General features: G+C 41.4%; 1 protein-coding gene across 5 annotated transcripts in view; it reads right to left on the reverse strand.

Moving 5' to 3' along the window:
• LOC148861329 (calmodulin-binding transcription activator 5-like) overlaps positions 1-16050 on the reverse strand; it is a 66895-nt gene extending 50845 nt beyond the window's left edge. Inside the window, exons 1-4 of one of the 5 annotated variants that reach the window (XM_088941985.1) lie at positions 15917-16050; positions 15544-15804; positions 14441-14566; positions 13060-13175 (exon numbers count right to left, since the gene is read on the reverse strand). In XM_088941985.1, the coding sequence (XP_088798111.1) occupies positions 13060-13175; positions 14441-14566; positions 15544-15607 (306 nt within the window). In that variant the 5' untranslated portion in view covers positions 15608-15804; positions 15917-16050. Of the gene's footprint in view, positions 1-13059; positions 13176-14440; positions 14567-15543 lie in introns of all 5 variants that reach the window. The other 4 variants (XM_088941984.1, XM_088941983.1, XM_088941987.1 and 1 more) reach the window with 4 other exon arrangements.
• Positions 16051-16459: the final 409 nt, after the last annotated feature.

Here is a 16459-nt window from a genome sequence, read left to right on the forward strand (position 1 = left end):
GTATTTGAGTTCCTGGCTGGTTTGAATTTAGATTATGACATTGTGCGACCACAGATATTGACAAGAGATAGTGTGACCCTTTCTCAAGCATACTCCCTGGTGCATAGTGAGACCAGGAGAAAAGTCATGATGCAGCCTCAGCCCTCTTTCCCAACCTTGACAGCTATTAAACCTAAGTCAAGGGGTGACTCATAAAGGGACCGGAAGAAGGAAGATAAACGGGATCTGGTATGTGAACATTGCAAGAAACCCAAGCACACAAAAGATACTTGTTGGAAGCTACATCCTCACTTGGTCCCAACAAAACAAAGAAATAAGAAGGGTAATGCTCATGTGGCCCTGAACACTAATTCAGCATCCTCATCAGGCACATCCCTAGAGACTTTAGCTGCTGTTCGGGCTGCCCTCATACAGTTGGAAAAGGAAGTTGGGAGTTCAGCTCAGCCATCTCAGTCACCATCAGCTCCTGTCACATCTGCATTTGCACATTCAGGTACTCGAGCCTCAGCTTATCATGCTTCAGCTCCAGGTAATACTGACCACTGTTGGGTAATAGATTCAGGTGCATCTGACCATATGACTAGCTTGCCATCTTTGTTCACTTCTTATCACTTGTCCTCTGGCCGAGATAGAGTGTCCACTACTGATGGCCCTCTTATTCCCATTTCGGGCAAGGGGGACATCAAGCTATCGGATACTATCTCTTTATCTTTTGTCTTGCATGTTCCTAAGCTTGATACTAACATGCTTTCAGTTAGTAGTATTACCAAACACATGAACTGTTCAGTAACATTTTTCCCTGACCGATGTGTTTTTCAGGATTTGGAGACGAGGAAGGTGATTGGGACTGGCCGTGAGACGAACGGGATCTATCTGCTTGGAGAGAGTTCTCGTCGGGAGGAGTCAGTGGATAAAAAGTCTTTTGTTTCCCAGACTGTGAGTTCGGTTATGCTTTGGCATAACCGATTAGGTCATTTGTTTTTTAAGTCTTTGAAAAGTCTGTTTCCTGCTTTATTTGAGTCTGTTGAGTTATCAAAGTTGAGGTGTGAGAGTTGTGAGTTTGCCAAACATTGTAGAACCTCTTATTCTTTAAGTAATAAAAGGAGTAATTCCTCTTTTGATATTGTGCATACTGATGTTTGGGGGCCATATCATATCTCTTCGATGGGTGAGTACAGATATTTTCTACTGTTTGTTGATGACCATACCCGTTTTTCTTGGGTCTATCTTATGCATTCTCGAGATAAGGTTCCTGCTCTGATCCAAAACTTCCATCAGATGGTTCTCACTCAGTTTGGGACCAAAATCAAAGTCCTTAGATCTGATAATGCAAAGGAATACTTTGCTCAGCCATTGACCTCCTACCTTCTTAGCCATGGAGTTATTCACCAGAGCACTTGCCCTTATACACCACAACAGAACGGCATTGCTGAAAAGAAGAATAGGCATATCTTGGAGGTGGCTAGAAGCATTATGTTTACCTCCAATGTACCTATTCGCTTCTGGGGTGATGTTATCCTCACGGCAGTTTATCTCATTAATCGAGTTCCTTCCCGGGTTCTTGATATGAGAACCCCCTTTTCCCTTCTATACCCAGACGAAGAGTTGTTCATTGTTCCCCTTAAAACCTTTGGTTGTACCTGTTTCGTTCAGCTTCTCGGGTCTCATCATTCCAAGTTTGAACCTAAGGCCTCCAAATGCATTTTCCTTGGTTATGCACAAACTCAAAAGGGTTATTGCTGCTATGATCCGGTTTCAGGGAAACGGTTTGTCTCCATGGATGTCACCTTCTTTGAGACACCCTATTATCCTAGGGTTTCTCCTCAGGGGGAGAGCAGTGAGAGTGGGATTGTTTTGAGTTTCTTTCCTTAGGGGGAGAGCAATGAGAGTAGAAGTGGGGCTAGTAGAAGTGGGGCTGGTAGCAGTGGGGCTGGTAGCAGTGGGGCTGTTTTGAGTGGGGTTGTTCCTTTACCTATTCCACTGGATGATGAAGGTTGTAGTGGTGAGGGTGGTCAGAGGGAGCCGGAGTTGAGAGTCTATCACAGGCGATGCAGGCAGGTTGATCCTAGTCATCGGCAGTCCCGGCCAGCTCCAGTTCCTTCTGCGGCTCCAAATCCAGAGCCTACTGAGATACCTCTCACTGTTGCCACTTCCTCTCTTGTGGATGACCTTGATCTCCCTATTGCCATTCGCAAAGGGAAACGACATTGCACCACTTCTACAGCTCACAGCATCTCACAATTCTTATCCTATGATCGTATGTCTCCATCTTACTGGTCCTATCTCACTTCCATTGCCGATGTCCCTATTCCAAGAACAGTGCAAGAAGCCTTGTCAGTTTCAGAATGGAAAGATGCAATGCAAGTCGAAATGGATGCCCTATTGAAGAATAATACTTGGGCACTAGTTGATCCACCAAAAGGAAAGAAACCGATGGGATGCAGATGGGTGTTCACTGTGAAGCATAATGTTGATGGCTCTATTGAAAGGTACAAAGCCCGACTGGTTGCAAAGTGGTTCACTCAGACTTATGGTATAGACCACTTGGAGACCTTTGCCCTAGTAACCAAGATGACCACCATCCGAGTTCTGTTATCCCTTGCAGCAAATCATTCTTGGCCCCTGTTTCAGATGGATGTTAAAAATGCCTTTCTGAATGGAGACTCATAGGAAAAGGTTTACATGCAGTTTCCTCCTGGATTCTATGATATAGAGACAGGTAAGAAGGTTTGCCGACTAAACAAGGCATTGTATGGTTTGAAGCAGTCACCTAGAGCCTAGTTTGATAGGTTCAAATAAGCCCTTGGAAAGTTTGGTTATGTACAGGCCCAGTCAGATCATACACTATTCATCAAGAGGGTGGTGTCCTCTCTGACACTACTTGCAGTATATGTTGATGATATTGTGGTGACAGGAAATGACAATCATGAGATTGAGTCCCTCAAACAGCTCCTTCATCAAGAGTTTGAGGTGAAAGATCTTGGTGCACTACGGTACTTTTTGGGTATTGAGGTTGCTATGTTCAAGCAGGAGATTTTTATCTCTCAGAGAAAATATGTTCTAGATCTATTGGCGGAAACTGGAAAGTTGGAGGTTAAGCCGGCTAATACACCCATCGAACAAAATCACAAAATTAGTGCAGAGGGCGGGGAGCCTCTTGAAGACAAAGTTATGTTCCAACGGTTGGTTGGAAAGCTCCTATATCTCTGCCTCACTCGGCCGAATATCAGCTATGCAGTTAGTGTTGTTAGCCAGTACATGCACTCCCCTAGAACTTTTCATCTTCTTGCGGCAGAGAGAATATTAGCATACTTGAAGAGATGCCCGGGTAGAGGTATACTGCTCAAGAACAATAATCACATGAGGGTGAAAGTCTATAATGATGCCGATTGGACTGGGAGTGTTGATGACAGAAGGTCTACCACTGGATATTGTGCCCTTGTGGGAGATAACCTTGTCTCTTGGAGGAGTAAGAAGCAGAGTGTTGTTTCCCGCCCCAGTGCTGAAGCGGAATACAGGTCAATGGCTAATGGAGTGGCTGAAATCTTATGGCTGAGGTCACTACTTGAAGAGTTGGGTATTGACTATGAAAAGCCCTTAATGTTGTATTGTGATAATCAGGCAGCTATTAATATAGCCCACAACCCAGTGCAGCATGACAGAACTAAACATATTGAAGTTGATCGACATTTTGTGCGAGAAAGGGTCACATCACAAGAAGTGTGTCTTCCGTACATCACATCTAATATGCAGCTCACGGATATCCTCACCAAGGCTATACCAAGGAAGAAATTAGAGCCAAACCTATCCAAGTTGGGAATGATAGATATCTACTCCCAACTTAAGGGGGAGTGTAGAGAACACTAATGTGGGCCCCACTACAGTGGTCCCCACTGTGTTTGTAGGACAGCATGTGTAGTTATTTGTTTCAGTTATAGTAGTGTCAATTTGAGTCAGTTTGTTAATTCAATTATAGTAGTGTCCTTTCCATTGTGTACTAAACATAACCTATAAATAATAAGAAAGTGGCAGCGGCAGATCTATTAGAATCTGTTCCTCCTTTCGACCACTTGTGTTCTCATGTTTCTCTTCTAATCTCTCTTCTTTCTCTCACTTTTCTTCTATTTTGTAAACCTAAAACCTATTAGGATTCAAGACTGATTACAGTCTTGATCTTCCACTTTTCTGAAGCTTTAAGATCTATAAAAAATGTTTCTAAAGAAATGCCAATTCCCGGAGAGCAAATCCACAGAATTTCACAGCCTTTATATCACGTAATGTTTTCGAAGGTGGAGAGATGAGACAAGGTGCTAGGATCTTCTGATGCATAAGTCATAAGGCATAAGCCTGAAGGAATAAGCCTCATACACCTCTTACAACAAACATGTCTCATACTATTACTATTATTATTACTGTTTTTGTTTTTTTATCAAAAAATAGTTATTTTATTAAAATGTGCGATGATTCGGCCTGCCTTGGAATTCTATCTGTCTGAGATCGGTTATGTAGAAAGAAGTACAAAGGTGGAAGAAAGAGAGAAAGAGAGAAGGGAGAAAATTTGGTTCGAACTGGAAGTGTCAACATAACCTTCTCCCAATCGGCGAGACAGTACTTATATTATTAAAAAATAATTGAAAAGACATATGTACCCTTATTTGAGGAGCATTGATTCCAACACAACATTACAGATCAGCAACATTACTCTAGGTATAAAGACAGAAATACCCCTATGCTAACACTCCCCCTCAAGTTGGTGAGTATATATCATATACTCCCAGCTTGTTACATATGTAGTCCACTCTTCCCCGACTCAAGCTTTTTGTAAATAAGTCAGCCCACTGGTTTCTGGTATTAACATGTGTAGTGTCTAGCTCTCCATTCAGCACCTTCTCCCTCACAAAGTAGCAGTCAACTTCAATGTGCTTGGTTCTCTCATGAAACACCGGATTAGAGGAAATACGAACTGCAGCCTGATTATCACAATAGAGCTTCATTGGAGTGTTGATGTTGTACCCTACTTCCTGTAAAAGGTTCCTTAGCCATATTAATTCACAAGCGGTGTGCGCCATAGCCCTATATTCTGCTTCTGCACTACTTCTTGCCACAACCGTCTGCTTCTTACTTTTCCATGTCATCAGGTTACCTCCCAGGAAAGTGCAATAGCCTGTAGTAGACCGTCGATCAAACATAGAACCGGCCCAGTCAGCATTAGAATACCCTTCTATTTCAAGTTTTCCGCCACTCTTGTATATCAGATCGCGACCCGGAGCCCCTTTTAAATATCTTACAATTCTCATAACTGCATTCCAATGAGGAATTAGAGGTTTTTGCATGAACTGGCTTACCACACTAACCGCAAATGAGATGTCTAGTTTAGTAATGGTTAGGTAGTTCAGTTTACCCACAAGTCATCGGTATCTGCCAGGGTCTTCAAATACTTCACCCCTATCACTGCTCAGCCTGGTATTTGTGTCCATGGGTGTTTCAGTTGGTTTATCACCCAACAAGCCTGTTTCTTCCAGCAAATCAAGCACATATTTCCTCTGGCACAGGTTAATACCATACTTGGATCTTGCTACCTCTATCCCCAAGAAATATTTCAGCTTATCAAGATCCTTTGTCTGAAAATGATCGTGCAAATAAGTCTTCAGCCTGTCAATACCAATGTTATCATTCTCAGTAATAACAATATCATCTACATACACCACCAACAGTATTTTTCCTCCCAAAGAGTCATGACTAAATACAGAATGATCAACTTTGCACTATTTCATACCAAACTTCTTTACCATCTCACTGAACCTACCAAACCATGCTCAAGAAGACAATTTAAGCCCATATATAGCCTTCCTTAGTCTGCACACCTTACCATCCTCCCCCTGAGCAACAAACCCTGGAGGTTGCTCCATGTAGACCTCCTCGAGTAAGTCACCATGCAAAAAGGCATTCTTGATATCAAGCTGATATAGCGGCCACTCATACATGACTGCAAGAGGGATCACAACACGAACTGACCCTATTTTAGCAACTAGTGAGAAGGTCTCTGTGTAGTCAATACCATAGGTTTGAGAGTACCCTTTTGCAACCAATCGGGCTTTCAGGCGTTCAACACTACCATCAGGCAGATACTTAACCGTATAAACCCATTTACAACCAACAGCTTGCTTCCCAGGAGGAAGAGCAGCGAGGTCCCAAGTATAATTATGATGAAGCGTAGAGAGTTCTTCTTCCATGGCTCGGCACCACCCTGGAGAGGCAAGGGCTTCCTGGACATCCTTAGAGACAACAACTGATGATAACAAGGTGACAAACTGGCGATGGGAAGCGGAAAGGTGAGTAAGTGAAACATAATTAGAAATAGGATGAAGGGTGCAAGTGCGTTTACCTTTCCGCAAAGCAATGGGAAGATGCTGAGTGCAGGTCTGGTGTCGGATTTGTCGACGGAGATGTAGCCGGAGGAGTAGTAGCTGGTACGCATGGGCGATGTGTATACACATGATGGATAGGTGGGCGTTCAACAGGTGGTGGCACCAGAGGCAAGGGTTTGGTCACAGCTGGAATAAGGGGAAGAGGGTCCACAACGGGAACTGGAAGAGGAGGAGGTGATGAGGAGGAAGAAGCATCACTGGACCCCAAAAAGAATGGAGTAGACCCAAAGAATGTGACATCAGCACACACAAAGGATCATCGAGAACTAGGATGGTAACACCTATACCCTTTCTGGGTCCGAGAATAACCAAGGAAGATGCACTTGAGAGAACGGGCATCAAACTTGTCATTCCCGGGACCCAGATTATGGACGAAGCAGACACACCCAAATACCCTCGGCGTAAGAGGAAACGGAGACAAATAGGGAAACAATACCTGAAACGGAGAATAACCATCAAGGATGAACATGGGCATCCGACTAATCAGAAAGCAAGAGATAAGCACTATATCACTCCAAAAGGGTTTGGGAACATGCATGTGATGCATGACGGATCTTGCTGTTTCCAGGAGATGGCAATTCTTTCTCTCAGCCACCCCGTTTTGCTGTGGGGTGTACGTACATGAGGTCTGATGTATAATGCCGTGTTGGTCCAAGTATTCCTGAAATGATGAGGATAAATATTTGCGGCCATTATCAGAACGGAAAACTTTGATGTGGGTACCAAATTGGTTACAAATCTCAGCATAAAATTTCTGAAAAATGGTAAACAATTCACTTCTTTCTTTCATTAGATAGAGCCACGTCATCTTTGAAAAATAATCCACAAAAATGACAAAATATTTGTATCCATTATATAACATCACTTTATAAGGACCCCAAACATCTGAATGAATTAAAGAAAAATGACTCGACACACGGTTATCAACCCTAGAACTAAAGGGAACACGATGGTGTTTCCCAAATTGACACGACTCACAATCCAAAATAGAAAACTGACTCAAAGACGAGACCAAAGACTTCAAGACTTTCAGCGATGGATGACCAAATCGGCAGTGCCACTGGAGAGTTGTTGAAGTTCTACCACCACCACCGTCAAGATAATACAGTCCACCAGCTTCATGCCCTCCACCAACCTTCATCCCCGTCTTGAGATCCTGAAAAACACACATAGAAGGAAAAAAGGTAATGGAGTAGTTAAGTGATTTGGTCAGCTTATTAACAGACATAAGATTAAAAGGCAATTTAGGAACATACAAAACTGAGGAGAGGGATACAGGGTCTAGGTCAACATTACCAACACCACTAACTGAGGATGTGGAACCATTAGCAAGGGTGACAGCTTGTGATGTTGAGCAATGAGATAAGGAAGAAAACACACCTGGAGTTCTAGTCAAGTGATTGGAGGCTCCAGAGGCAATGATCCAGGGATTGGGTGTGGATGCCAGACAAGCCATACCTGAGTGAGCGAAAGTCGCCATGTTCTGCTGTGATTGGATAAACCCCTCATATTCATCACGGGGAACACTCACCATCTCCTTCACGGAACCATCTGTGGATGTAGGAGGTATCTGATCAGATGAATGATTCTCCTGTCTAAAGCTGGAATTTGAGTCACTGGTCGCTGCATGACTGGCCCAGGTTGAGGGTGGACCATGTAGATCATAACAATAGTTAATGGTATGTTCATCCATACCACAACGAGTGCACTTCCTCAGGCCTGAACCACATCCTCTACCACGGGCTCCCCCTGAATCTCTACCCCCAGTACGACCACCACCACGATTATAAGTAAGCCCACCAATGCCACTTCGGCCATACACAAAACCACTACCACCACCACAACTAGACTAAGCTCCCCTAGCTCCACCTCTAGCACCACGGCCTCTCGATACAGCAAAGGCAGATCTATCTGAGATATTAGAATTCTCAGTATATCCGATAGAAATCCTCCGGAGTCGAGCAAATACCTCTTCTAAGGAAGGGAGAGCTGATCCTCCTAATATCTGAGTCCGTACTGGTTCATATTCAGACTTCAGTCCCACCACTTTTTGGCAGTGTCAAGAAACATGAAGTTTACACTAATCCTGGATTCCATACTATTCCACAACCATGTAATGATCTAAGCATCCTCTTGCTCCCAGTCTTCATACTCGTGAGAGTCAGTGGGGGGTTTCTCCTCTCTTATGTGTTTTACCTTCTTCTTTGCCTTCAGAAAGACTTCGACGGATTTAGCCCAAGGCACATAATTCTCTCCATTTAGTTTAATGGAGGTCATCTGAACATTCAGGTAGTCTGTAGGCACCATCACATTAGGTTTACAATCACTGTTATCTCCCATTTTGTTATCACCGATCTGCACACTTGCTGAATTCTATTACCACTGAATTCTGCACACTGCACACAACTAGATCACACCTGCCACACTGATTTCAGCACTTGTTGTTGCTGAAAAGTGTGTTCTTTACACCACAAACCCTACTCCTACGACTACCTGAAATCTCACCACTCTACGATCACAACTCTTCCTTCGAAATACACAAAAACCAGCATAAACCCTAGCACACTACTGTCTGAAATCCTAGCACATGGTCTGAAACACACATCCTATTTGATCCATAACAGATATCATGCACTGAAATCTCTTACCCTATCACTGAAGTAACAACCCCACGAGCAGGAAATCAGTCCACACAAGACAGCCACTGCACCACACAGATCGGCCCTCTATTCTTCATCGATTAGGGGAGGGCGATCTTAGAAACTACAGCAACTGACCACACACGACCTGACTGGAGGCATAGAAACCTCCAAGGGAAGAGGGCAATCACTCCTTTTCAGCCCTTTCCCTTATCTCCAGTCGAATGCAGAAAAAAAAAGGGAAATCCTAGATAGGGTGTGCAGAGAATAGATATCTAGGCAGACAGAAATCTAGGCAGATTCAAGTGGCTCTGATACCATGTGATGATTCGGCCTGCCTTGAAATTCTATCTGTCTGAGATCAGTTATGTAGAAAGAAGTAGAAAGGTGGAAGAAAGAGAGAAAGATAGAAGGGAGAAAAACTGGTTCGAACTGGAAGTGTCAACATAACTTTCTCCCGATCGGCCAGACAGTACTTATATTATTAAAAAATAATTGAAAAGACATGTGCCCTTATTTAAGTGCGGAACACTGATTCCAACACAACATTACAGATCAGCAACATTAATCTAGGTATAAAGACAGAAATGCCCCTATGCTAACAAAATGATTATAAGTTGATTACAGGATGTCGTCCCAATTGCACAAGCTAGGTTACAATGAAGACCAATAGAATTGTTGCTTTTTTTTATCAATAACAGATTTATTCAAATATCAAAATATTTACAGCAAGGAAGACAAGAACTCTTATCTTCCGAATACAACTTAAACCCTCCAAAGAGAGAAAAAGAGAAAAAGAAACAAAAGAAACAATTAAGTTACAGCTTAGCCCAAAACATTGCTTCCCTTTCTATCCCTTGTTTAGCTAATCCATCAGCTAAAGAGTTAGCTGGTCTCTTAACCCAACTCGTCCTAATTTCCATCTCCCGCACCAGCCATCTAAATTTCCTCTTCTCATTTCTGTAGTTCCATAAACCGTAGTCGTCTTTAATCAGCCACCCTATCACCACCTCCAAGTCCCCTTCAATTATGAGCTTCCTGACATTCATCTCCTTGGCTTTCTGAACCCCTTCCATAACTGCCAAGATCTCAGCTCTAAGGGAATCCCCCACACCAATTGGGCCTGAGAACAAGGCATAAATGACCCCGTTCTCATCCCTAAAAACACCTCCAATCCCTAATTGTCCCGGATTCCCCCTACAACTCCCATCAAAAATTCACTTTAAGAAGCCAGTAGATGGGGGAGTCTAGGACACCCTTATTATTGGTTTGACCTGAGTGCAGTTTGCAATCTCGCCCCACTTTCTCAACATGTCTTCCACTGTGTAATCTATAAATAGTTCTAGTGATTTCAGCCACTGTACTACCCTTATGTGGATCACAGCCCTCAATTCTTTTTTTTTTTTATGAATACAGCCCTCAATTCTTCAACCCCTCTCTCATTTTCTAAGAAGATCCTAGTATTTCTTTCTTCCCATAATGTCCAGCATACTGCAGCCCTCAGACCTCTCCACATAGTCCTTCCCCTTTTCATGTGCCACCTGAAAAAGGAAGGGGAAAATAGGCTCTGCAAGTTTGATGGAGGGTTCCACCTACACCCAAAGAGAGAAAAAGCCCACTCCCAGATTGACTTTGCAAAGTGGCAAGACACCAATAAGTGAAAACCAATCTCCCCGTCCACTTTGCAAAGAACACACCAATGAGGTGACAAACAAGTATTGGGTCTCTTCTTTTGGAGCAAATCCCCAGTGTTGAATCTTTCCAAATAGGCTTCCCAACAAAAACTACTAGCCCTAGGAGGAATCAGTCTGCATCAAACCTCGCTAACCGGGAAAGGGGAGGTTGCAGGACTGGTGGACTGGCAAAGGACTTTGAAGAAGGAAGCGCAAGAAAAAGAGCCCGTGGGGGTAAGGGTCCAAATTCTAGAGTCCACCTTAGAAAGGTCCAAGAAAACATTATCAAGAAGTTCAAAGAGGCTTGAAATACTATCAAGGTCTGAATCCCTCACTGCCCTCCTCAAACCTAGGTTCCACCCAAACCCCGAACTAGAAGAAGAAGGGGTGATGAAAGAAGAAACTGGCTCATTTTTAAATTCAGAAAGAGCATACAAAGAAGGAAATTGTTCCTTAAGAGGAACATTCCCCACCCAAATATGTTCCCAGAATTTTATGGAATTACCTGAATTCAAATCATACCTGACATGAGGGGAGAAGACTGGAAGCAAATCATGAATGGCTTTCCAAGGTGAAGTGCTTGTGGTCCTTGCTCTGATTCCAGCATCCCATCCATCTTGCTCCAACCCTTGTATGCTTGCCACTATTCTAGCCCATAGCTTCTCCTGCTCCAGAGGGAACCTCCACAACCATTTCCCCAGAAGGGCCGAATTCCTTATCCCAATGTTCCCAAGCCCTAAACCCCCATAGTTTTTACTTCTAGTCACCACCTTCCAGCTAACCCTGTGATCCCTCTTCTCCTCTCCCGGCTCCCAAAGGAAATCTCATCAATCTCTCCAATAGAATTGTTGCTTTGCTACCCCTTGTTTTGCTAAGGCGTCAACTAGCCCATTTGCACTCCTTCTAACCCACTTTAAGTCAGCATTAAATCGTTTTCTATCCTTTCAACTTCCTTGAAAATATGTTTGAGAGTCCAAGGAATATGTCTCTTACAAGTGGCCCATGTAATAACTACTCTTGAATCCTCTTCCACCTCCACCTGTCTAAAGCCCAATTGCTTTGTCAATCGGAGCCCATGTAGTAATGCCAACAATTCAGCCTTCACAAAGTTTGTATTGTCAATTGGCCCTGAATATCCTGCTCTCCAAATTTCTTATTGTTTTGTCTATCATCATCTTCTTCTTTTCTTTTTCTTTTTAGTTAGAAAAACGATCTAGCATAAGAGTACTAGCAATCTCTCTCCACCCCTCCTCTAGTCAAGTTATCTGCCACATAGTAGGTTGTCATCCAAACCAGCAGAATGAAACATTGATATGGACGCGTTTATCGGGAGGAAATACCACCGCCAGCAGCAACAGTGATCCGGTGTTCTCATCCTATCCAATTCGGCAGCAACAGTATTCTTATCAATTCGGCAGATTATTATCTTATCTTATTAGTTTAGTATATTAGATTGCCTTATCCTATTAGATTAGAATTAAGAGAGACTTATCTTATCAAGACAGAATAGATTGCCTTATCCTATTAGATTAGAATTAAGAGAGGCTTATCTTATCTTATCTTATCTTATCAGTCTTATCTTATCAAGATAGAGTCTCCCTAATCAGCAAGGAGTCTCCCTAAGAGCAGGACTCTTACCTCTTGTAATCTCCTATTTAAGGAGCTGCTATTATTCAATAAAGGCATCGAATATTCAGTCAAGAAGAGAGTAAGGAGAGTTGGTGATCTCTTGAACAAATCACCATCAAAGCGCCAAGATAGGTACCTCAAGAAAAGGAAGGGACAAGGGGAAACAAGAGGGTTTTCCCGTGGACCGACCCGTGACAATATCCTATTCCCTGGCCCTTAACAAACACCCATGCTAATTCTTTCATTTTTAGTTCATGACATGATTAACACTTTTCTTTTATTGGTCTACGATTAATGTTCTTTGTTCGTTCTCGTCTGGAGTTGTAGATATTCATTTCCCCTTTTGAGATTATTCTACATTGCAAGAAAGTCATTCACATGTGAGAATCTATTTGTCATGGACCTATGAAAAGGTGTAAAAATTCGTTCTGCTATGATAAGGCTGTAGCAAATGGAGTACCACAATCCTAAAAAGATATATGTTGTGAACTAGGCATTGGGTAGCTTTACATGCTTGACATAAATTTAGAGATAAACAACACTTACTCCCATCCGAATTGTATTCTAAAATGAAAGTCTGGAGTGCATAGTCCACAGTAGCATTAGTTCATTTGACTAACAAAATTTAAAACTTCACAAGGTGTATGGAATAACACAGATTAACATGTTGACCAAAGGGAAGCATCTCACTTTTAAGTGTTCATGTGCTTCTTTAACAGTCCTCCCATCCTTTTTCTTCTTCCAGTTGTGCCCATCTTTCCGAAAGTTCCTCAACATTTTTCGGTCAAACAAGACAATTGTGCCACCTGGGTGAAATTCCAAAAGCAGAAGTCAGAACAATAAAAGCATTATAAAAAAAATGCTTTTGTTGAAAAGCAGTAATAAACTGCATAATTTCCAGACCTCAAAATGTCATTTTAATCCACCTTAAAAAGCAAGGAACAAGAATCACAAGATCATTTCCATTACCAAAAGCACATACACAGCAGTTATTTCCTGACACATAAAAGAAACATTCACAGAACATTGCATTCAAAAGAAAACCTTTAGATTTTTGTTCTCAATCCTCTGATCATTAGCACTGATTTCATCATGTTTCCTTGTGAGTGGAATGAAGGAGGAGATTGAGAATGAATATTCCAGGCTGACACACTAAAAAGGAATAGCATGACAGAACTTACATAGAACAGTTGAGATAAGGGCATTAGGCTTTGTTGAACTGAATTGAGATCGAAAGAAGCAATATGTTGTAAGGTCAGTACGTGAGGAAGAATCATCCTTGTGAGAGGGCATGCAGATTCCATGACCACATAGATTTTACACCTCAAAGTTAGCTATAATTTCATCAATCTGTCAGTAAGGTTACTTAAACATCTGATGCCAAAATTTCTATGGTATAGGATTTATGAGTTTGTTAATAGAGTATGATTATTGAAGTGCTTGTGGTTCATTATGTGAAGTTCTGTTTTAATGAGTTGGGTTTTCATGTGTGCAGTTTGTGGGTGGGGGAAGGGAGAGAGAGAGGGGTGGCTTCTTTTCTTGGTTTGACCATGACAAAAAAAGGTGGCTTCTTTTTCTTCTAACCAAATTGTACCGAATCATGAAGGAAATACCAATTTCTATCTTCTTCTCCTCTTATTAGAGATGAAAGCTTTAATTATTCCCACACAATAAGACACATTTTAAGTTCATTTTACACCAATTTCAGCATAAATGCAAAAAGGTAGTTAAAATTGTGTCACAGATTTTTTCAAGTATGTTATGGATCGCTTAGCCTACACAGGTAGTATTGGAGACCAGTTATCTGGTAGGATAACAAATGGAGATTCCACACTCAATCAAAAGATCGTAAGAAAAAAAAAAAAGCAAAAGAGAAGGGTTGTACAAGGATTTTCTTTTAGAAATAGTAAAGTATTGTATTAAAATGTAAAGGATTCATGGTATAAGCATAACCTTTACATTATTATATAATCAAAAACATTATTGAAGCTCTTTTTTTTTATGAATATCAAAGTTCTTTACACAAAATACAGATTTCAGGATAAAGAAAAATATTTAAGAAGGTTATTACTCTGGGACAAGTTGACTGGCTTGACACTGACAGGGAAATACATATAGTTACAGAGTATGGCATGAATTTCATTTGGACGCAGCCATCTCGTCCCGGCTTCCTCCATTATAGTTGGGACATCCAAATCTGCATAGTCAGGGAAGCAAAGAATTATTAAACATCACGATTTGAGATTACATGAATCCAAGCAATGATTTATAAAAGGATGAAGAAAAGAAATTAGACTTGAGATGGCAAGAAGAACCAAACAAAGTGCTTCTTCAAGGAAATTGAAAAAAAAAAAAAAGATAAAGCAACTCACATGAATTCACAAACAACTCAAGTGGTGGAGGTGGACTAGAGGTTCTCAAAGAAACGTTTAACTTAAAAGCTTAAGCTGTTAGGTGAGATTCCTGAACAGGTTTTTATTCTACACCCTCTCATATGAAAGCCTATTGGGCTTGAAGCATGGAGAAGCACAGCCACAGGCCCACCCGTACCTTGTGCTGAAATTTAATTAATTATAATGGGGATGGCAAGGATTGAACACTAGACTATATGGTCAAACAGCCTCTCATACCATCTCAAAGAACCATTCAACTTAAGAGCTTAAGCTCTTAGGTGAGGTTCCTGAATAGGTTTTTATTCTCTAACAGAGATGCTATACTTCGTTGAGGATCTATTGAGGGGAGAAACCAAATAGAATCCGGTATTGAAGAAAAAAGACTTTACGTCAGTGAACAGCCAATGGCACTAAACATAGATCAATCATAAAGAGCAAAATATAGCACACATTTGGGAACAACCAATTCAAATTGAAATATACTTTATGGAAGAAACCATCAAAAAGGAGCATTAACATAATACAGTCTGAACCCATCAGTGCTACTCTCATCTCTATAATGCATGAATCCAAGCTAAACCCGATAGCTTAAAGGAAAATAAGACCAAAATACAAACTCGATTACTGCTTTCCCATGGAAAAAAAAAAAAAAAAAGCAATCCAAGAAGCACCACAGAAATAAACAAGAAACTCATCCCAAATTAATCAAGTCCAAACAGAAAGAAATAAAGAGACAAAAAGAGAAAGATAGATCCAAAGAAGTGAAACCTGAGATTTTTACCTTCCATTGTATGAAACCCATGAATTTCCGTCCCTGAAAGTCGGCCGCAGGCACTGCCGTCCATCGCGGATGCCTCTTCAACCTTCAAGAAACTTAACTATCGGAGCTCTCAAACAGAACTCTACAGAATTTGTATTTATATGTAGGTATACAAGTTACAACCGATTGATAAGAATACATCTCTGATTACGGTAACAAAAGAGTCCTAATATCATCTGAAGTCTTCATCGTTGATGTCCTTCATGGAACTATGTTTATCATCTGCAGAGTAATCAGCAATACTCGTAATACACACAATTCGTTGTAGCTTCAATTCAAAAGAAGCAATTCCAAGAAGCATGTACGAAGCAGAACTCCAAAGATAGTTCCGTACCTACGACATGAAGGTCCATCAAAAGGTTAGACCAAAGAAGCGTACCCGATCAAAGACGAAACCAAGAAACAGAACGGGAACGTTTGGTGGAATATCTTTCTGACGACTTTGACCTCTGAAAATGTTCGAAGATTAAGATTTGTCTTTATGCAATAACACTATAACAGGGATAAAATGATCATTTACCGTGCCGCTGGAGCTTAACAAAAAACAAACTTGAACTCGACCGTTGATAGAGCATGTTGCATTTATAATTAATACCTAAATTTGGGTTGGGCCCACGGCCATCGCCATCTCTTAATAGTTCATCCAAATCGGTAAGTGGGGCCTTCGTTTATGTATCTTGAGCTGATAGTTACAGCCTACAGGTTATGTGAACTTATAAACGCACTTTCCAAATATTCACATTCATTTACCACGTGGAAGTTATGACATGGCCAGTCCAAGTTATCAACTATGAACCAATCTTGTGACGAGGAAATACAATTAAAGGATAAAAATATAAGTTTGACATTATAAAATCATTTTAATTTTTACAACCAA

Source organism: Nelumbo lutea, chromosome 4 (assembly GCF_056320005.1).
Source record: "Nelumbo lutea isolate HS-2025 chromosome 4, American lotus-T2T, whole genome shotgun sequence".
NCBI lineage: Eukaryota > Viridiplantae > Streptophyta > Magnoliopsida > Proteales > Nelumbonaceae > Nelumbo > Nelumbo lutea.